This window comes from Agelaius tricolor, unplaced genomic scaffold (genome assembly GCF_023055355.1).
Source record: "Agelaius tricolor isolate 1412-34295 unplaced genomic scaffold, bAgeTri1.0.p SCAF_3, whole genome shotgun sequence".
NCBI classification, from domain to species: domain Eukaryota; kingdom Metazoa; phylum Chordata; class Aves; order Passeriformes; family Icteridae; genus Agelaius; species Agelaius tricolor.
Genome location: NW_027269263.1, coordinates 19929738 through 19951931, shown reverse-complemented (window position 1 = coordinate 19951931; position 22194 = coordinate 19929738). Strand labels below are relative to the sequence as shown.

Here is a 22194-nt window from a genome sequence, read left to right as displayed (position 1 = left end):
TGCCCCACATCCTGCATCTCATTGGAATGGAGAAAGTCTGAGGTGAGGCCTGGGCTGCCAGGCATGCTGTGCTGTGCTTGCCAGCAGGATAGCAGTTCTCCTCCAAGCCAAAGCCTCCAATGGTTTGGCCAGCAAGGCTTCCAGAGACCTCTTCAGGAACACAGCTGCTCCTGGGTACAGTGTGGCCCCTGGTTCACCCCAGGACTTAGCCAAGGAGCTCGAGTCCTGGAACTGCTGATGCTCCATGGAGAAAATCCCAAATGTCATCTAGTCCACTTGGATGCCTGGCTTGCTCCTTCAAGGTGTGTCCCACTCCATCCCCTGTGGAGAGAGAGGCCAGGTGTTTATAGAGGTATCTGGCCAAGAGAATGGGGCTGTCTGAGATAGCTCTAGTAGATGTAATGTGGGGGTGAGCCCTGCACCTGAATGCATCTATGGCATCAATCACAGAAGCAAGTGGAGCAAAAGCAGAGGGGGATGGGGTGTGTTTCCTGACTCAGTCATGGCTCAAGGCAGCATGGTTAGGTCTTGCCTGTGTTACCAAAGGGCTGTCAGCATGCTTGCCTTGAGCCAGGGAAGCTGAGCTGAGTGATGGCATCAGAGCAGGACTCCAGCCAGCCACTTACTTTCTGGCAGCAGCTAGAGGGTCAGGTGAAGCTGTAAGAAACTGCAGTGCAGAGTTACGGGAAAGCCTGCTCTGGAGATTGTGTCTTCCTACCTCTGCCAAAGCTGCAGAGGCTGGCTGGTACTAGAAACAGCTTGTCCTTTTGCATGCATGTGTTGGCTGGATTAAAGGTTAATCTGGGCAGTCCTTTTTTTAATAATCTGTTGCTATGCCACCCCTCTGTTCTCTGCAGTGCAGCTGACTTGCCTTGCACAGCTCTCTCCATTGGATGCCTGAGAACAAGGGCACTTGGCAAAAGGCGAAACCACAAGGGTTGAGCAGTTGGATGTTCTCTGAGAAGCAGAAAGTGAAATGCAGCCTGTGTGACCCCTGTGAGGACAGTCTCTTCCTGTCTGTTCAGTGCCATACAGCTTCCCTGCCCTTCACAGCATTTTGCTTGCCGAGCGACTGCTTTTGAAATGAGAATGAAGAAATCTGGAGGACTTGTGTAATCATCCTGAGCCAGTGGCAGCCTGGGCAGCTGGGCCTGCTTTGGGATCTCCTAGGCAGGCCCCAGGGATGTCATAGTATCCCACTGGTGTAGGCACAGCACAAACCCCATGGGCCTTCTCTCTCTGCTGCATCAAAAAGTTACTGGGCTGGAGGGCTGGTTGTTCTGGCCACTGCTTGGGCCATGCTGAGCCACCTGTACCTGGTATGCAGGGTCAGCTCCGAGGGACCTGCCTTTGCCTCTGTGTGTTCCAGAGCTGCAGCAGGGAAATCCCAGCACACATTCACCTGGATGCCCATAGTGCCAAGGGTTTGGTTGGAAATGTACACAGCATTGGCTTGAGGGGCTGGGCTGTGTGCAGCTGTTCCCAGTATAGGTGAGGGACTGACCATTTGCTTTCCAAAGTCTGCTGCTCCTAACAGTGACCTCGCTGGAGTGAAAAGCAGCAGAGTCACTAAATGAACCCTTGGAGCTTTTCTCCTGGAGATAAATGCTGCTACTCCTGCCAGGTCCACAAAAAATGAGCTTGGAGGCAGCTACTGATTTTGAGCAGGTGAGTTTCCCATTACTGTCATTTCAAAAACACATAAAAATTCTCTCACACCTGCTGCTGTCCCCCATGCCCCTACACGGTTGACTAGGGGTTTTGATGTGAAAGATGTTGTTGCTCTCCTAAAGCTTATTGCTTCCAGGCACTGACTTCCTAGTAAGAAGTGCTACAGTGTATTCTATGGCACCAGGGTTTTGCAGGCAGCGAATTGCAAGAAAAATATTTTATTTCAGTGTCTGTAGTGAACAATAGCTTATTCAGGGAGGACTGGCTTCCCAGTTGGGTTGGGGTTTTTTTAAAGTGTTTTACTAGAAATGTGAATGAAGCAAAGGAAATGCCCAACAATGTCCTGAACAGCTGGATATTCCGCTACTATTTTGCTTTGTGAGAGTACAAGGTAGATGAAAGTGTTAGGCCATACCTGTGCAATGGCAGGTCGCAGTGATTTGAGCAGTGGCTGTGGCTGGAAGGAAGGTTCTGCTGACAGGTGGAATGAGAAAATAACTACAAAGAGCACATGAAGCTCTCTGAAAAGCTGCTGCCCCTTCTGGTCCGTGGATCACGGTTCCTTTTGCTCCTGTCCTGAGGTGGGCTGTGCTATTTGTGACCCACACATCTGTTTTGTGACAAGGCCACCAGTCTTGGTTGCTGCACATGTTTGTGTAGCCGTGTAAAGACTTTTTTCCCTTTTGATTTAAGGGTGCCTGCTTTTGGGGGTGGATGATGGTGGTGGTTGAAAGCTCAGTTGCTTGACACTCAGCTACAAATGTAAAAGCAGTTGTTTAAACAAAGTGAACAGTAACAAACACTAATTTAAACGTGGATGGTGTTAATGAACACTTAATGTGCAAAGTTAAAAAAGTGAAAAGCAAAATGCAATGGGTGTGATAGACTTGTTCTTTTGGAATCACCTTTAAGCATATGAAGAACTGAGATTAAAAAAAGGTGGCGTCTAGGGAAAAGGGGCGCTCCAGAAGGACTTGATCCACTCTAAGTGAGAGTCTTGGACTTCTGTTCTTGCCTGGCCTGTGATGCCAAACACCTGAGAAAGGGCCTCTTAGAGCCCATTCTCCAAGTGAGGGGTATGACCTAAATGCGGAATTAGCAGTGATGAAGCACGCTGTGTTTCGGTCCCTGACTGGGAAACATGTCCTTCTCCGAACTAGTCACATGTCCTGAACCAGGGTCTGTGTGATTGTCTCCATCAGCATCCAGCAACCTCTCCACCAACCTCACTGCCAATGGGGACATGGCAGTGGGGAGCACATCCTCTCCTGAGTCACTTTTCCTCCAGGCAGAGAGCTTGTGTTGGCTGCAATATTTCAGCTGCTAAAGTGAAAAAGAAAAAACACTCTGAACAGATCTTGCCTGAATCACAGGCAGTGAGGAAAACATTCATTTTTGAATGTTATTTGCCTGCCTTGACTTTGGGAAATCCATCCCTACTAGAACTGATATTATAGCCATAATATAACCGTTTCCAGAATTTCCTCCTTCTGGGTGAAACCCCTGAGCAAGAGGTGGAATGTGAATGCAAATGTAGAAAGGGTTAGCAAGAGCCACAGGGGCTGTGAGGGGTCCCTGCCAGCCCAGCTGAGGAGCAGGTAACAGAAGGATTCCAGTGCTCTGCAGGTACCTTGCTGGTCACGCTGGGTTTAGAAAGAGCAGCAAATGCAGGACAACAACCATTCCCTCTAGCCCTCATCACAGCTCCCACTTTTTCCAGAGGGTATCTGAAATGCACAGCCTCCTCGCCCAAAAACCAGGTGAGAAAGCAGAATGGGCCAGACAAGGTCCTCCAGGTAAGGGTGGACCCTGCGTTCCACACAAATACAGCTGCAGGGCCACGAGCTTCCACTTTGAATCACAGAGAACGATTTTTGACTGAGATTTTTGTCTTTTTAGCACCTGGAAGAGAGTGTAAAGTATGCTGCAAATTAATGAGGGGTTTGCAGCAATAGTCAGGGCAGGGAATTCCTCTAAGTGACTTAACATTTTTCTGGTTTCCTTACAGGTTTATGTAGCGTGGTTGGCCCATTTACCTCGCAGTACCTTACACTGGCTCAAAAATTGTACCTTATACTGGCACACACTCACACCTGCTAAACAGAATAAAACACAGAAAAAGGAAAGAAAATATTTAAGCGCCTTTATTGTTAGTTTTTGCCGTGGTACGTGCTTCAAGGCTGCCTGCTTCCTCGCTGGCGAGAGGGGGTGACGGTGCATCTGCAGCGGGAGAAGAGGCTGCCGCCATTGTTTTAAGTAAAAAAAAAAGGCCCCGTTCGGGCGGGAAGGGGCAATACCGCCGCCATGCCGGGGATCTGCCGGGCGGGATTCGCTTCCCTTCCGTTCGCTCCTCTCCCCGCTGCGCGGCCGTCCCGCGGGCCCGGGGCTCCGAGCCCCCCGCCCCGCCCGGGCGCGGCCCCTTTAAGGGCCCTCACCCACGGGGGGGGCGGGTCACGCGCGGCCGCGGCGGGAGGGGGCGCGCGGGCGTGCGCGAGCCGGCGGCGGCACGAGGAGGGCGGGGCTGCGGGCAGGGGGCGGGGCGGCGCGCGCGGGCGGGCGGGATTATTATGGGCTGTGGGCGCCGCCGCCGCCGCCGAGGGGGAGCAGCAAGATGGAGCTGTCTGCAGTGGGGGAGCGCGTCTTCGCCGCCGAGTCCATCATCAAGCGCCGCATCCGAAAGGTGAGGGGCCGCCCCCACTGGGATTCCGGGACTCCCCCCCAACCTTGGTCCTCGCTGCCGGGCCCCGGCCGCGCCGCTGGCCCTCCCGCCGGGCCCCCGCCTCACACACCCCCCCCTCCCCCTCCCCCCCTCCCGTCTTCTCCCCCGTGTGTTGCAGGGGCGCATCGAGTACCTGGTGAAATGGAAAGGCTGGGCCATCAAGTGAGTGTATCCCGCCCGGGCTGCGGGGATGGGGGGCTTGGGATGGGGCGGAGTGGGATGGAGGGGGAGGTATCCGTGTGCGCGGCTGCGGGGGTATTTGGGCGCTAATCGCTTCGCTTGTCCCCTCCGCTGCTCCCGCCCGGCAGGTACAGCACCTGGGAACCCGAGGAGAACATCCTAGACTCCCGCCTCATCGCCGCCTTCGAGCAGAAGTGAGTGTTCATCCCCCACCCTGGGCTGGGGGGGCTGCAGCAGCAGGTTTGACTTTGGGTGGGCGAGCGGGAAACAGCGTCCAGACGTTCCTTTTCTTTTTTTTTTCTTTTTTTCCTTTTTTTTTTTTTTTTTCCTTTAACTTGTATGCTTCTGTTTTTCCCTTTGGGAAAAGTTTTAACTTCTTGAAAAATTTGATTCCCTAAAGGGAACGAGAACGTGAGCTGTACGGGCCCAAGAAGAGAGGACCTAAACCTAAAACTTTTCTGCTGAAGGTAACTCTTAACTAAATAACTTAGGCCTAGCAAAAAAAAAAAAAAAAGCTTCACAAACCTTGCTGCTGTGTGCCCTTGGAAGGATTGGACTTTCAAGTGACTTGTGCCTGATGCCTGGCTCTGGGAGCGCGGGGAAAACCCGACAGGAAAGGGGGGGGTGGGCAGAGGCGCAGGAGCGTGTGAGGGGAGGGTGGTGTGCGTGCCACGGGGGCCTCAGCAGGACGGTCAGCACACGCAGATGTGCGTGGTGAGCCTGCAGTCTCTTCTTCCAATATCCTCTCCTTCTCGTGGCCTGCTGTTGCCGCAGTGGAGAGCCAGCCAGTCTCGTTCCCTCTTCCTTCAGCAGGCTGTTCCATCCAACCCGTGCCCTGCAACTTAGCAGCGTGCTGAGCGGTCAGGCAGCAGAGGCGGGAATCCCACTGCCACTTGTGCTCCTCTGATTGCATTTAAGGATGTGGGTGCTCCACGGGAGTTTCATGAAGGGTTCATGCTTTGATCTATAAACTGCAGGCTTGTTTTGCTTTTGCAGAGCGTAAGGGGTGGCTGGGAGGAGGAGGACGAGTGTTTCACCTCTGCATAGGAAGGCAGCTGAAGTTTCCAGTTCCTTTCTGATAGACTCAGCATCTCTGCAAGATGTCGTAGCATCTCTGTTTGCTTGCAGAGAGGAGCAAGGAAGGTAGTCCCTAGTGCAGGCCTAATTGCTCTGTATTTTTACGTTTTTTTAAATTAAGAACTCTGGTAGCTGCATGACTGTTATGTGAGCTCTGTGAATTTATTAGTTTACAGATTAAATGCCTTGCTCTACTCCCCTCTTCCCTCCCCTTCCTCTCCAGCTGTCACAATCTCTGGCTTCAAATGAGCATAGAAAGAACGCACCTTTGTACAGTTTAGAGAGATGAGCAAGTCTGGAATTCTCCTGGTTTTATTCTGATAGGAAGCCCTGGAACAGGCAGTGTGGACCCTGTAGTAAGGCATCACTATCACCAAGTCATCCTGTGGCTTTGGGCAAGTCACTTAGGCTTTGTGCGTGTTTCCCCATCTGTGAAACAGGTTAATACTTCCCTTTGCCTGGCAGCAGTAGGAGCTTTACTCAAGTCAGCACAGCACTTTTAACTGCATGAGCACCAGAAAGCAGTGAGGAGTAGGGTGTCACCTCTTCTCTGCTTTGAGAGGGCTTAATGAAGCACACAGAAGAAATGCAGGAGCAGGCGTATTCTGATGCTCTGCGTGAAACCCAGGGGACCATGGTAATCCTTGGGAAGTCCTGCTGATGGAACTGTCCTCCCCGGTCGCCTGTTTTTCTGCTAACAGTGTTCTGTATCTGTAGCCTGAGAATTACAAACATATCTGATAATGTACTACCTCTTGTGCTGTATTGAGGAAATACAGACTAGTTGGATTTCCTCTTTTTGGCAGTCATGCATTAAATGTAACTCTTGTGTTTAAATTTCCAACAATGCAAAGGAACACTTGAAGGGAAAATCACCAGCTTGAAATAGTCCTCTGCCTGCATTAAAAAATACTGGTATTTGTAACACCTGACACTGTTCAGAGCTGTGGAGCGGTGACTATGCTATGTGTAATCTCTTTTATTTTTGATTCTGAATGTGATATGGCCACATCTATTGCCATATCACTCATTTTAAAAAAATTACTCATTCTCACTCATTTAAAAACCAAAACCAACCCCCGAACTCAAAACCCACTCATTGCTTCTCTTTTCCCATTACCCTTTAAAACTCCCCTAAACTTAACGTGAATTATTCAGCAGCATCCTTTGAATCACGTCCGTGACACGTTTCTGTGGCACATCTTCCTTCTGCCAGCTCCTCAAATGGTACTGGAAACCTGTAGGTTTGCAGAGCTGGCTTGGTACTTTGTAGAAGATGACTCGTGATAGGGAGCAAGATCAGCTCTCCTGAGGGCTGGTGCCACGTTGTGGGAGAGGCTGGCAGGGCAGAGCGCTACCATTGCTGCTGGGTTTGCACCTCTGAGAAACAGAGCAGCTCTGACTTGCTGTTCCTCTGTGACTTCGGATCCTACCCTAAAAATAACACCCCAGACCAGGCAGTGAGAAGTAACTCTGTCTGAGCCAGCCCCATCTGAACTTGTTTGAGCTCTGTTCAGGCAAACCACAATCGACACAACTGTGGCTAGAGTTACGGCAGAGACAGTGAGATGGTTTGTAACTCAGCTTTTCTGACCCCTGAAGATGCACATTTCACCTCTTCCAGCCCTGCAGCACCGGTTCTGCTGGGGGAGGAGTGGGATTGGGTTCCGCCTCGGGTATTGCTAACAGTATTTTCAGTTCTTTCAGCTGCAGAATCTCTTGCCAGTGAGAATTTCGGAAGCAGGGGAAGAAATTTGATTCTTGTATCCCAGAGGGAGTATTTGGAGTTGGCAGTTAGAACAATATTCTTTTTGATCTGTTAACTGAACAGATTAGGCCTGGATGCAATGATGTTTAAGCAGAATTCTGGCCTAGGACTGCTTTGATGGAGTAGTCTGCCCTTGACTGGGTGGCTTGCTAGGATTTTTCATGTGTATTGGTGCTTTAACCTAGGCTTCTGAGTCTCCAGAATGGCATCAAAAGAAGTGCCCTGATATGGCACTCAGTCCCTTGGCTTGTGTGGGTGTTTTAGCTTGCACTTGGGACTAGGTTTATCCTGGGATTAGTTCTCAAAAGTTGCAGATAGGCACCCAGGGGGATTTGCAGAAAGCATTCCAGCAGGTTAGTGGCCCACGCCTTTGGAAAAGCTTTGAAAAGCTGCATCTTTGACCACCTGCTGCTTTGTAAGCCAGGCTCCTGTTTCTGAGAGCTGTCTAACACTTGCCCTTTCCATCAGACTGCAGAGGCACATCACAGTCCAGGCTTTATAATATCACTATCAAGATGGCCGGTGTTGAAAGCGACCCCTGCAAACTGCAATTGCAAAGTTTTGGGCAGGAAATGGGTCTTTATCCTTTGCATGCTAGGGGCAAACTCCCACAGCTGAGCTCTGGCTTGGCAGGAGGCTGTGATTCTTGGGAGGCTGCTGGTGTGCTGCAGCCCTTTGCTGAGCAGATGGGAAACGAAGTTCTTAGTCTGAAACAGGCAGCACTGTATGTAAGGCTCTTCAGGTGTCTGGCAGAAGTGATCCTTGAGGACAGGCATGGATGCTGGTGTGAGGTTAGAGAGAGACATAGCATGTGCTGTAGTGATCTTCCTCTTTTTCTCCTGCTCAATTTGCTCTTTTTATTTAACTTTTTTCTCTAGGCACTCCAATGTGTGGAATGCAAACCTCACCAACTCATTTAATAAAGTCTAGCAAGTGCTATTCAGAGACAGAGCCCAGTCTGCAAGCTCAGTGGGTGGCTGGCAAAGACCCCTAGCTGGGGTGGCCATAAATACTAAGGTGACAGGAGCGAAGAAGGTTAATGGGAAGGAAGAAGTAAGGGAGAACAAGGGTAAAGGGATTCTTAGTAGGAGAGTGGGGGAAGAAAGGGCTGAGCAGCATGGTGCTCTGTCCTTTCGCCCTCTCTTGAACTCCAAAGCTGGAATTGGGTTTCTTTTGATCTCCTCCCTGTTCGTAAATTATCCTGAGTAATTTGAAAACAGACCGTTCCCCTTTTGTAGTATTTTGTTCCCAATCCAGAGGGAAACTTTAGTTTATGGCAGTGTTGCTTGGGAGAACTGTGCTATGAACTGGCTTGCTTTTGCCTTGTCACTTGGAAGACTGCAGAAGAAAGAGGGTGATAAAAAGGCAGAATGGCAGCCAAAAAGGGGAAAGAAGAGCTCTTGCAAATGCTGTTGGGAGCGAAGACTGTGGGAATGCAGGTGGAGAATAAAAAGCAGAGCCAGTAATTTATGAGAGAGTAGCGCTACTATGGTGCAGCAGCACTACTGGAATTGGCGAGATTTTAAAATAATTCACTAGAAATCTATTGCTTTACAAGGTCTTTGGTTTGTTTTTTTCTTCCATATTGTAGAGATTTTGATACAAATCAGGTAGGAGAGGCCTTTCTAAGCACGTGTCTGTGTACGTGCTTGTGTGCCTCGGTGCCTTAAGGGAATGAATGAACAAATATGCTTGCTGGGCCTCGAGGGACACTTATTCAGAAATAGTAGGGAATGGGGGAGATACACTAGTTCCCAGGGGCAGTGAGGGAGAGCTGTACAAGATAAATAAAGGTGATACATATCCCAGACGGGAAGAGGGGGAAGGGAAGCAATCCCAGCAATTGCCTTGCTCTCATGACAGAGCACTGCAGCAAGCTTCCAGAAACTGCATCCTGATGTAGGCTGAGCTGTAAGCAGAGTGAATTACTTCGTATACATGCTGAGTACCTCTTCAGCAGTGAGCACATCCTGCTGGTGAAAGCAGCAAAACCTAGAGAGGTGATTTCCATGTGGAGAACTTGCGAGCCAAGGAGCAAACTGTGGTGACACAGCTGAAAGGATTCGGGGGTTTGTTTTTCAAAGACATTATCCTCATATGGCTTGGGAATGATCGAGGAATGGGCCCAGAGCAGGGAGAAGTGCATTTCCAGCAGATAAAACTGAATGTTGAGTCTTCTCCAAACCAAAGGTAGCAAGTTATTTATTCCAAAGTTGGAAGCAGGGGAAGGAGAGCCTCTGTGCTGTCCTCTGCAGTGAAGGGACGACTTCATGTAGGTGATGCCTGAATAAACCTGATCCTGTGGTAGGAATACTGAGCTTCCCAAGTGAGAAAGCTCTGGGGGCTGGTCTTAGATAAAGCATCTGATACGATTTTTCTTGAAACCCTACCTGGAAAAACAATCTCAAGGTAAGCTGAATATTTGCATAATGCTCTTTGGAACTTGCATTGAAGCTGGTCACTGGAGATAACAGTGTAGCAGCAGGGGAGGACTGTTGGGGCCTAATTTAACCCTCTCTCTTAATAATCTGACCAAAGTATCAATGCTGTGTGTAGACCACCTGGACACTACTGAAGCTGGAATTCAATAAAGGCAGATAGCTGAAACATGAGTTAGAAACAGCTTCAGCCGTGAGAAAGTGCCACAGAAGTAACTGGAAACGCAGACACATGGCACATAAATGAGACCTACTGGTTCTGGCACACTGGAAAAGTCCAAGCCATGTACCAGGGCTCTGCAGTAGCTGCTGAGCAAGCACAAAACCAGGACGGGTCTCTCTGTGAAAACAGGACAGGAGCTGATTAAGGTATGCAGAAAGTAAAATAACAGAGCTGTGGGAGTGACCAGTTAGTAACCATCCCAGCATTATCACTTTGTTTCATGTGGCTGATGGGAAGCTTTGCTCAGGAATTTTTGGGGTGTATAAGGAAACTGAGGGTGTTTGTGACTGCTTCCCCCACACTTCTGGGAAGCTGCCTTCTTTCTCTCCTGGGTGATGGAGGCGGTGCTGGTGGAAGGTGGCAATTAGATTTGACTTGGAGCAGAATGGCACAGAGGGTGCAGAACTCCTCACTCAAAGGCATGATTATGGGCTAGGCAATTAATCTGAAAGATGTGCAGTGTTGGCAATGGGAGAGGCCCTGAAGGATACGTGTGTCCATCCACTGAAGCTGTAGAAGGATTTTCAGTGATGCATCTGTGTAGCCTCTGCCTGGCTTCCCTGTCCTGGGTTTTGGAATGGGATGTTGTGTTGCATGTTGCTCTTGGCTCAGCAGTGGTAAATTGGTAAGAAACCCAAAGCACAAGAGCAGCAGTGCTGGAAGGGCTGGCTGTGGTGTGGAGCAGGATGAAAAGGAGCAAATTTGTTAATTCAGGTTGTGCTGGTATGTAATGTCAGAAAGCAAACTTTAGCTTGTCCTTGTGCCTGCCATCTGTTTCAGAGGGACCCGTGAAGAGATGGAGTAAGCACAGCCCAAATGTGCATTTGCCTGTGACCTCCTGACCGGGTCTGCAGTGTCTCCAAGTTGTGATTGTGTATTGATGTGAGGGGGAGAGTTGATGTGTGGTGCAGGGAGTTCATCTGGAACTGTTGCTGGGCTCAGGCCTGTACTATGCCTGTGACAGGAACTGTGTCTTATTTTCTCAACAGTTTGGGGCATGGAGTAACACAGGAGGCTGAGCAAGGAGTAACTAGGTGGACATTGGGATGCTTTCTGCTGCAGCAGAAAAAGTGTTGGGGTTTGTGTGTGCTGGGAGCACTTCCCTTTAGGTGGGAGCAGCCCTGTGTGTTAATGTGCAGAGCAGCTGTGCTTGCCTTGGGGTTGTGCTAACTTGTGTCTGTTTCTTTGTCATTTGGCTGACACGGAGTCTAGGTCCCCAGACAGGGTGAGCCTTCAGTTTGTGTGTTCTTGTACAGTCAGAGAAGGAGGCCTCATTTTTGCAGTTCTTTTAAAGCCAGAATACAAGTAGTACTGAAGGCTGTGATCATCCAGTGTTAGTTGAGAGAGGAACAAAATGTCTTCACGTCTCCATTCTGTGCTCATTCAGGATGTTCTGTGGTTCCCATGGGTATCTCTGTGGGAGAAGAGGGGCTCTGGCTAACGGCAAAGCTCTGGAGCTGTAGGGCCAGGATTTTGAGCTTTTTGTGCAGGGGCTGGCTGGGCCCCTTGCTTAGATCTGCTAGATCCCTGCCTTTACACGCACATTTTTTCCCCAGGCATTTCTCTGGTAGGAGGCACAGCCTGCAGGGTGACAAAGGAGATGGAGTTGAGCGCTAAGCTCTTAGCTGGCAAGAAGCCATCCCGATCTTGGCGTGTGCAAGGGGCAACGGGATGGAAAAGTTGGGGAGGAAAAGCAGCTGTCGTCTTGTAGCACTGCAGTTCTTTCTGTGCCCACGAGGTGGGGGAAGCTGCTCGAGGGATGGGCAGTCACAGAAGTCACAGGGTGGGGGCTTGCCTGTCCCCTCCAGGCCTGCGTGACTTCTGCCCATCACCACTGCTGAGAGGGAATATGGAAGGGGGTTGGCTTGGGCAAGTCCTGGGGTGCAGGTGGAAGGATGAGCTATACAAGCAACAGTGCTCTGATGAGATGTGGTGTAAGAATAGACTCTGAGTTTCCATGCCCACAGGTCATACAGCACCAGCTTATCAATGAAACTGTTGTTCCTGCTGCCAGGAAATGTTCCTGTCTCTGCTGGATGAACCAGGGCAGTTTTTGGCACCAGAAGAGCTTAAAAATATTGTTCCCCTGGCCTGGCTCTTGAGGAGGGCTGGCACAGAGCAGTTGAACAGGTGCTATTCCTGCTCTGGTCCACTGCTAGGTTTCAAACAAGTGTGGTGCTCAAAAGGACAAGTCAATCTCTTCTTTGGAGGTGCAGTTAAAGTTTACTTGAATTCCAGCTGGCCTCATCTCTGGCTTTAAACACTGGACTTTGCTCCCACAGCACAGTAAGAATGAATGACTTTCATGTGATCCTAGTTAAAAATCAGACTTCTAAATGTTGTATTTAATGAAGACAACTCCATCAGACCATTCTCACCAGCCTCCATCTGTGTTCCTCAAGACCCCCTTCTACCACACTTTTTAGAGGCAATTACTCTGCCTCTTCCCTCTTATCTCATGTTGCATTTGTAGAGAACCTTTACAATCCCTTTGTAAGTTTGGGTGCTGTCTCAGCACTGACAGCCTCAAGTGCCTAGGATGATGCTGGCTTCTTTGGCTGACAGTGGAGGGTTGTGCACTTTGACTGATGACGACCAAGGGGGGCTTTGGAGACCATTAACTTTAACCCTGACACCTGCCTGGGAAGTCGCAGTTTCTCCCTGGGGAAAGCATGTGTCAATAGGGGTGCAGCCTAGGGAGACATCACCTGCCCAAAAATGATACAGACAGTGCCCTGTGTCTGTCTGGGGGCTGTACTGGAGCTATCAATAGTTTGTAGGTGTGTACCTGTGCTTGTCATTGATGTTGGGTATAAATGTGTCATGGTGCTGCCGGCGAGTGCTTGGCCTGAAGTGAGCAGTGCCCGACTGGAGATCTGGCTGCAGCTAGGCTGCCTCTCTGACCCTGTTTGTTTTCTTTCTCCCCACCACCGCAGGCTCGGGCCCAAGCGGAGGCCCTCCACATTGGGGATGTACACTTTTCTGTCAAGCCTGGTTCCAGTACCTCCTCTCCCAAACTCCACTCCAGCGCCGCGGTGCACCGGCTCAAGAAAGACATCCGGCGATGCCACCGCATGTCCCGGCGCCCCCTGCCCCGTCCGGATCCCCAGAACGGCGGCAGCGTGGGTGGCGGGGCTGGCATTCGTCCTCCTGTCTCGCCCTTCTCAGAGACCGTGCGCATCATCAACCGTAAGGTGAAACCCCGCGAGCCCAAACGCAGCCGCATCATCCTCAACCTCAAAGTCATTGACAAAGGTGGGAAGCCAGCCAATGGGGCCGGGGGCCTGGCTCGGCCCAAGATCCCTTCCCGAAACCGGGTCATTGGCAAGAGCAAAAAGTTCAGCGAGAGCGTCCTGCGCACTCAGATCCGCCACATGAAGTTTGGTACCTTTTCGCTCTACAATAAGCCGTCTGCTGCACCTACCCCCTCTCTGGAGGGCAAGGGGGAGGCCGAAGGCTCCCAGGCAGCCTCCTGTGGGCTCATTATGGGCTCCACCCCCTATGATGCCCCCAGCTCCAGCTCCTCTGGCTGCCCATCACCTGCTCCCCACTCCTCCTCCGACCCAGATGATTCCCCTCCAAAGCTGCTCCCTGAGACCCTCAGCCCAGCCATCCCCGACTGGCGTGAGTCAGAGGTCCTTGACCTCTCAATCCCACCTGAGTCGGCTGCCACCAGCAAGCGTTCTCCCTCGGGAGGGTGTAGTGGGGGGCAGACTCCCTCCTTGTCCCTCTCCTCTTCTGACCCGGAGCAGGAGGCTGGCGACTGGCGTCCTGAGATGTCCCCTTGCTCTAATGTGGTGGTCACAGATGTCACCAGCAACCTCCTCACTGTAACCATCAAGGAGTTCTGCAATGCAGAGGATTTTGAGAAGGTGGCGGCAGGCAGTGGTGGAGGGGGCAGCAAGTGAGCAACCGGGTCCCCCCACTCCAGGGGTGTGGGGGGAGCTCTACCTGAGAGAAGTCGTGGTGCGAATGGCTGTCCTTAGTTCTCTCCTTCTCCCCTTGGCTGTCGCTCTACCCTCACTGCCACCCTTCCTCCTCCTTTCCTCCTGCCCAATTCCTCTTGCCTGGAGGCTGGAGTGTGTCAGTGGGGGTGTGGGAGCACCCACTGTTGCTGGGTGTTGGTACTGCTAGGAGGAGGCAGGGAGGGTTATGGTGGGGCTGGGGAGTGGTTGTTTGTCCTTGAATGTGGTGTTGTCCAACGGGCGGTGGAGCCTTTGGGGCTGAGGGATGAGTGAGCATGTGTCTGTGTGCCTGTGCAGGTGGTGAGGAAGGTGCTGCTCTTCCTCATTCCCCTTCTATCTTTGACAAAAACTGAAGAGGAGCTCCAAACCCGTGAGGGGAGGATGTAAGAGGATTGGAGCCCTTGCCCATGTCCTCCAGACCTTCTCCCACAACGTGCATGCAGACTCTTCCATTCTTGTTTCCCTCTTGCCATGACTACCATCCTGCCATCCTTCCCCTCTTGGCCTGCGGCCTGGATCTGCCCTCTCCTCTACTGTCCTTGTGGCAGTTGCTGATCCAGATGCCCTCAGAGTGAGGGGGAGAAGGACAGGTTAAATGTCATGCCTGGAAGGTGCTTGAGACAAAGCTGGGGTGCTGGGGGGTGCCCCATGCAGCCTATGCCTCATATTGGCTTCCCCTTTCCTTTGACTATTGGTGCTACCTTGGCAGTTGTATGGGTGCTTTCAGGTGCCCTGATCCCTCCTCTTCTCCCTCATCTTCCAACCTGTTCAGCTCCTCAGGAGAAAGGGAAGAAAAGAGGAGTCTGCTTCCAGCCCATATCTTCCTCCTGATGTTCATCAGTTGCACTTGTTTGTGAGAGAGGGACATGAAATGCCTTTCTCCGGCCTTTCCGTGGCGGAAGCAGGAGGGGGCTGTGCCTCCATCCTTCAGTCTGTGGGAGGATGATGGCAGCAGCGTGACGCTGCCCAGCCGCATGAGGCTGCCCTCCCACCTCCCATAAGCTTCCCCCGGCCCTCTTTGCTTCCTCTTGCTCCTTCCAAAGGAAGGAGGGGTGGATGCCAAGGCAGGTTGGTTGTTCTTCCTGCTTGTTTTTGCCCCTCCTGCTCAGTTGTGTCCCTCCTGCTCTCCCCTCCCTCTGGTGGGTGGCCTGGAAGAGGTTTCCCCTGTGTCTTTTCAGCATCTGAAACAGCCCTTACAACTGTCAACCAAAGGTGCTCATAAGAAATACCTGTCTCTCACATCGCATGCATGTGCGCTGGATCTCTTCCCCTAAAGCTGATCTAGAAATTCCTTCTTCTTCACCCCTAGCAAGTAGGAGGGAGCAAGACCACAGCTTGCTGTTTATTCCACAGCTCCCTCTCCCTGACCAGCTTTGTTCACGTCCAAGATAAGCTCTATTTTTTGCCTGCCATTTCTGGCTTGCTCTGTTTCTGTGTGGGTCCTAAGCTTCATGGTGAGAAGCCGTTCCTTTGCTCTCCTTTCTTCCTCTACTTGCACAGGACTGAGCTCTTAGAGGCAAGGAAAAGAGATGCTGATGAACTGGTGGGAGAGCCTCACCCTCTCAGCCCTGTCCCTGGATGGGGCAGAGGGGTGTCACTTCTACATAACATGCTGCAGAGGTGAAAAGGGTGGAAAAAATTCCTCATGCCAGGGCTCATTTGCTTATAAGCCTGCCCTGGGCGGGTGAAGACAAGTGGAATTGGCCCCTCTGGTGCTTTCACACAAGGATGTTCAGGAGCTGCTGGCTCTGAAACCTGCTCTCCTGCAGTAGTGATTTTGTGGTTGTAGTGATCTGAGGATAGAAGGGAGGCAATTTGTGGGAGGGAAGTAATATTTGTCTGCCCAAGGGACGTTGTCAGGGTGGTAGAGGGATAGACCAGCTTCTGACCTTAATTAGGGCTTTTGTGCCCAGAGTGTGTCTATTCCTTGCCTCCAGCGCTTGGGTTGGTGTAATAAAATCTTTGCTGCCCTCCCCACAAACCTTGCCTTGCAGTGGGTGGCATTCCAAGCTGTGGGGAACGGTGAATTCACACCAGTTGTGGTTGGGTGTCTGCGCAGACAGTCTGAGGGGGATTCCAGGTGCTGTTAGCACCACCCTTGGTACACCTCTTTCTTTTTCTTTCCTTGGTTAAAGAGCTTAGTGGACTCTTCAGGGATGTGCTTTCATTCACAGCTGAAGCTAGGGGCAGGGAGAAAGAGACTTCCCTGATCCATTCACCAAGCTAAGGCTTTCTATAACTTGTTGGACTTGTGTGCGTGTCTGTGTTAATACCTGCTTGTATTTTTTGTGGGTGTTGGTTTTTTCTGGTTTTTTTTGGTTTGGGTTTTCTTTTGCGCATCTTTCCTGTGCCTGGCACACCCAGGGATCCCTTATGTTAGCATAGCCTATCCATTTGACTGCAGCTTCAAAGATGAGCAGTTTGTAGGCATAGGGAAAAGCTCTTTCTTAGGAAAATAGCGAGGAGATTCTTCTCTTTTTCCTCCCCCTTCTGAATAAGAACTAATCTGTGGCTGTGAGATAAGAGGAGCTGCTTTATGGGGTGGATGCAAACCGGCCAGTCACTTTAGGTTGTTAAGTTACTGTTAGGTGTGTATGTGGTGCTGTGTTTTGTTTTGTGGTATCGAGATTCTGAAAAAAGTGTTGAAGCATTTAAGTGGGAGATAAAAGGGAACTTTAATAGGAAACTCTTGATGTGTTTTGGCCAAGATGTGTTGCTTGGCAGAGTTCTTTTCCCCAGTGTCTCTTGTATGTGTTCTTTGGGGGCAAGGGGCAGGAATTGTTTAATTGAAGGGGTTTTGCCTTTCTCCAGAGTGGCAAGCAAGGGAACTGTCTGTGAAGAGTAAAACAGTGGGTCATTGTAGGGATGCTCCGCAAGGACCTCCTTCCTGCGGTGAGGAGATGAGGGGACTTGTTGCAGCAGAGAAACTCATGTGGTAGATCCTCGTTGTGGAGGAAGAAAGGAGTATGATCCGGCTTGCAGACACAGCTCACCTGCTTGTGTGACAAATCTCTCCCTGGGTGGGTCACCAGGTGGGAACCAAACCCTGAACCTCTGGATCCGAAATGAGGATCCCGTGCTGGTTTGAGTTAGAGGTTTGCTAACTTGAATGCAGCAGTAGCCTCGAGTTCCCTCAGGTGGACAAGACACTTGAGGCTAGCTAACCTACCTTCGTATTCACGTGGGCTGTGCTCCTCCTTCTGAATTTTTGCCTTTGCTCCTTAATGGAGATAGGAAAGAAGATTCATCCGTGCCTTTTGAAATGGGCATGGAATTGAGGGAGGAGTTTATTTGAAAGTATCCCCTTCCTTTCCCCGTAACCCTTAGGAAAAAAATCAACAAAAACAGGGAAATATTCTCTGTGTCTGTGCCATGTTTGTTCTCGTTGTCGTGTTTTTAGAGGAGATTTTATGATGGAGTGGAAAAAGTGAAATGATTAGTTTTGCATAAAAAAAGAAAAGTTTTAAAAAAAATTTCTACAGGGAGAGAGCGAGAGAGAGTTTAAAAATGAATAATAAATGCAGTGATTGCACAAACTGTAGTGGTATTAGATGGTCCTTAGAGAAAAGAGTATTTTGTAGTATCGAAGCATGTGTGTCTGGGATGGTGTTTGGCTTGCTTGAACTGGAGGGAAAGGCATTCTAGGACTAAGCAGCGATCTCTGAGCTGAAAGGCAAGTTGCATGTTGGAGGAACCCTGTCTACAAACCTTTCCCGTCCTTGCCTGCCAAGTGTTGGAGTGAGTTCCCTTCCCTCCCATACCTCTCCTGTGAGCTAAGGTGGAGTCTCCAAGTGGTTTTCTGGCTGAGCAGCCCTCAGAGATGGCCGGTCACATTCTGACAGAACGTGGATCAGGCCATCAACATGGAAACAGTTGACTTACTTTGCATGCACAGCAAGCCACTAACGTTTTGGGTTGGCATGTACCTTTCCTGCCAAGTTGCTGTCTCTTTTCCATCCCCTATATCCAAACAGAATTAATCATGGTGGGCTTATTTCCTGGGAAGCAGATATGCCTCTCCTCTGTAAGGTTTCTTAAACCCCTTCGAATACTGTGTGGGGGGTGACATTTTTCTGTATAGAATTCACCACATCAGGACAGAAAACTGAATCCCATTGTTGTGTATTCCAGCACCCCTTCTCCGACAGTGGCCAGATCCCTAGAGGCAGATGAGAGCGCTGCCTTGTGTGCTCTGATTGTGTTGCTGAGGGAAGTGCACCCTCTTCTCGAGGCCAGCAAATGCTGGAAGTTTTTAGGGTGGAGAGGGGAGAGGAAATCTCTGACAGGACTGCTCAAGTAGGGCAGCCTTCTTCTCCAGCTTCCTTTGGGGTGCTGGGGAAGAGTTGCCTGAACGTTCCTTCAGAGCGAGCAGGCAGCTCTTGTGTGCTGGAAGCTCTGGCTTCCCTGTCCAAGATGTCCCTGGTGTTCATCTGGCACGTGGGAGTGACTGCAGGGAAGAGGGAAACCACCAGGTGTTGGTGTCTGAACAGAAGATGGTTGGCAGGGACGCTTGAACGGCTTTTCTTGTCTGGACTTCTCTGGTGCCCTTTGCAGTGGCTTTGCAGTGGCAGATGACTAATGTCTTGATGCTTCCCATAGCTGGGCTGCACTTGGGAACTTCTCTGTCTGCCCATCAAACTGTCGGTGCTTCCCTTGGCTTTCAACTTGGAACAGAAACCTCCTGTCTCAGGCTCTCCTCTCAATGAGCAGCATGGGACTGGAGGGGCATGAAGCTAATGAGATACAAGCTCCTTTGGGGATGAAAAACAGAATTAGTGTGGTGAGCAGGCCCAGCTGTGGTGAGCCACTGCTTAAATTCTGTTTTCAAAAGAGAATGGGAGCATTTCTCTGTGTCTCCCCTTACTGAAGTTCCCAGGGAGATTTTGTGAAATAAAGAAATAAAGGAAAAAAAAAATCAAAACCACAATAATGCTTTTTACCAGGTAGGAGCTGTCTCTGAGCTGAGTCTTCCTAGGGATATCACTCCCTTCTCCAGCCCCTCTTTGTAGAGGAGGCTTCAGCAGCTCCCAGTGTTTGGAGATTACCACTTCCCTGGGGACTCCCTGGCAGAAAGAGGTTGCCATGCTTGAAGGATGGTGTCCTGAGTTCCCCATACTTCTGCCCACCCCAGGCCATGGCATTAGTGGGGCTGCTCAGGAGCAGGTCCTTCTTCCCAGGGAGCTGTAACAAACCTGGAGTGTGTGTTTGGCTAAGTGCTTATTTTCCCTTTTGCTTCCTTCCCCACCTTCTGACAAGACTTTTTCCTCCTTGCCTGGCACATCCTTTTACTCCAATGTCGCTTGCTTTTGCTGCATTTTTCAATTGCCCAATAATCACGCAAGAGCTGGGATCTTATTTACTTCTTATATATAAATATATGAATATAAAAAGCCTCCTTCCCCCTTTCTCCCCATCTCACCCACCACCCCATGTGCAGCCTCCCTGATCTCCGCTCAGAAGGTGATCTGCTGTAGAGGGTTAATTTGGGGTTGGGGATTTATTTGGTGCCTCCTAGTTCTGTTCCTTCTTGGCTTGCCAGCTGTGTCACTGCCCTGTGCCTCTGTCTTCCTCATGCAAAGGGGGTGGGGGTGGAGGGGACCATCCTGCTGAGGGTGCTGGCAGCCCAACTCTCGAGGTGTTTGCACAGAGATGGAGTGCTCAGTGTTGCTTCAGAAATCCCCTGCTCCCTGTCTGTGCTTCCTTCCCCAGCTAATTCCAGGAAGTATCTTCATTTCACCAGTGCTCTGAGGTTGAGAAAATAAGTGTCTTTCTTCTATTTTTGAGATCCTTCCCCAGAGTGCAATGTGTATGGTTTCTTTTTGGCAGTGTAGATGGCAGATGTTGGAGTCTGTCTCCATCCTCACCTTTGCCTTTCTATCCTCTGCTCCGCTCACATTTTCCCATTGCCCTGTGTCAGATGGATGTGGTCGAAGGTATTTGCACCCTTTTCTGAGCAGGGTCAGTCTTGGCACCAGGAGCTTCTCCTGTGTTGTGTGGTGATTCTGAGGTGCCCTGTGTCCCACCTGCCTCACCTATAAGGATGCAGCAGGGCCCTGAGTTCTTTCTTCCCTTCTGTAAATTTCTCCCTCCAGAAGTGAAGGGAGATAGAGTCCTGTGGTGGTTGGCTGCCTCTGGCAGCTCTTCTGTCCATTGCAGCTTCTGTGTGGTGGGAAACAATGACTCCAGGGCCATCCAAAAGCGCAGTCCTTGGAGGGAGGGTCCTTCCACTCCAGCTGAGCTCTGTGCTTTGAGCCCACACCCTCCAGGCACTGGCAGATGGCCCTGGGATGGAGGAGCGGGATGCCCTCTGTGCCCCTGGGCTGGGTGGAGCTGGGAAGTGGGCAGCCAGCAGCATGCTGGGCCACAGGGAAAAGTCAGGTGACAGAACTGCAGCAAGGTGCAGTCAGAGAGGTGCCAGCTTCTGCAATGGTTCAGAAAATGTGTCTGCTGGGAGGAGAGGAGCATGGTGGGACATGCAGGCAAAGTGTTCATTCCCATTGCAGGGCCCTGGTTCTTTACTTCATTCCTTGTTCAGCTGAGCACTTGGAGCTCACATCAAACCTCCAGAATACGGCTGGGTGGGTCAAAGCACTTCGTGGGGCTTCAGGGCCTCGTAGGACTAATGGGGCTTTCCCATGCTCCCAAGCAGCGCCCCAGCTGGCCCCTGCTCTCTAGGGGGACTGAGGGTTTTCCTCTGGGCAGAGCAGCAGGTAGGTGCTCTTGCACAGGTAGGTGGCTCTTCAGCTGCCCTGGAGGGAGCCTGCTGCTTCCAGCCCCCAGCTGCAAAGTGGGGGCAGAATCTTAGGTCAAGTTCTCAAACGGAACAAAAAAATTAATCGTTATGATGACTTTTTTTAGAAAAGAGTTGTCATGCCTGCACCTCCCCCAAGCAAATCAACTCAGTGTGTGCTGTCCTCTTTCCTCTTCTCCCTTGTGCCATTAAGCCTTGTACACTCCCTAAGAATAGAGGAGACTCTCTGCTTTGGGATTTTTTTCCCCCATTTGTTTTCTTTTGCATAGAAAGTTGTCTGCTGGTGGTGGAGGACAGGGGCCTGCTTCATCTGTTCCTTCCTTTCACCTTCCCCTGTGCCAAGCTTAGGCTCAAATGCTGCAGATTCCTGCAAACACTGAACTTGGAGCAGGCGAATGACCCCACTGCGTTCTGTGGTACTTGGGTGCTTCAGATTCTGCCTGTGCTTGAGCTTTGGCAGCATCAGAGCCCTTCCTTCCTCTTGGAGAAGGTCAGCCCTAACTCCAAGTGCTGATAGTTCTGGTGCAACCCATCTGTCTCTTCATTTCCCCTCACTTGGCATACAGAGTGAAGGTGGTAATTTTTTTTAATTTAAAATAAACCTAAATATGTATCTTGTAATTTTTTTTTATTTTGAAAAAAAAGCATTTAAGGATTGTGCACGGATGAATTGTATATCTATATATTATTTTTTTGTCTTGCAATTTTCATTTTAAATATAGTGTTTGTTCAGTTTTGTTTTGTTTTTTAATCCAGTTCCCAGCTGGCTAAACTCTGTCTAGAGTGGATGGGTGGGAGGCAGAGCCACTGGAAGGGTGATTGAATCACTCCTTCCCTTGGTGCTTCCTACAAGAAACTGGTTTGCTCCAGGTTTGGGGGTGGGGGTTGTGCTAATTACTCTTGTATTCTTGTACATTTTGTTCTTTCTGCTGCTCTTGAATATTGTATCAATGCCAGAAATGGGGAGTTAAAAATTAAAACAAAAAATTAACCCCAATAAATTGTTACATTCCAAAACCTGTTGTTGTTTTCCTTGGGTGGGCTCTGCCTTGTGGAGCTTGGAGGAGGGCTATGGAAATGGCTATCCTGAGCCAGCACAGATCAGCTCTGCAGTCAAACACAAGCACCTGCACCCTTCTTGGGCACCATGGATCAGCTCTGCTTTGGGCTTTGGACCTTTCTGGACAGAGAAGCTCTGAAAAAAGAGAAAGGAGTATTCTGGAATGTTAAGGGAAGAGGGAACATTTGGGAAGGCCAAGCTGTAGCAAGTGGAACCTGAACACCCTCTACCCAAGTGCTTTGGAGTCTCCCATGGGTCTCCCATATCCTTTTAATAATGAATTTAGATCAGGGTACAACCTAGCACTTGGTGGCTGAAAAATGCTTTAGGCTTTTCCCAACT

At 50.4% G+C, this 22194-nt stretch overlaps 1 protein-coding gene across 2 annotated transcripts; it reads left to right on the top strand.

Moving 5' to 3' along the window:
* The first annotated feature begins 4199 nt into the window (after window positions 1-4199).
* Window positions 4200-21809, top strand: CBX6 (chromobox 6). Of its 2 annotated transcripts, none has more exons than XM_071422898.1 (5): window positions 4200-4351; window positions 4509-4552; window positions 4699-4764; window positions 4971-5037; window positions 13067-21809. In XM_071422898.1, the coding sequence occupies exons 1-5, from the start codon at window positions 4283-4285 to the stop codon at window positions 13982-13984; spliced, it is 1164 nt and encodes a 387-aa protein (XP_071278999.1). In that variant the 5' UTR covers window positions 4200-4282; the 3' UTR covers window positions 13985-21809. The 2 variants fall into 2 exon arrangements, with proteins under 2 accessions (XP_071278999.1, XP_071278998.1); XM_071422897.1 differs by having other exon boundaries at window positions 13013-21809.
* Window positions 21810-22194: the final 385 nt, after the last annotated feature.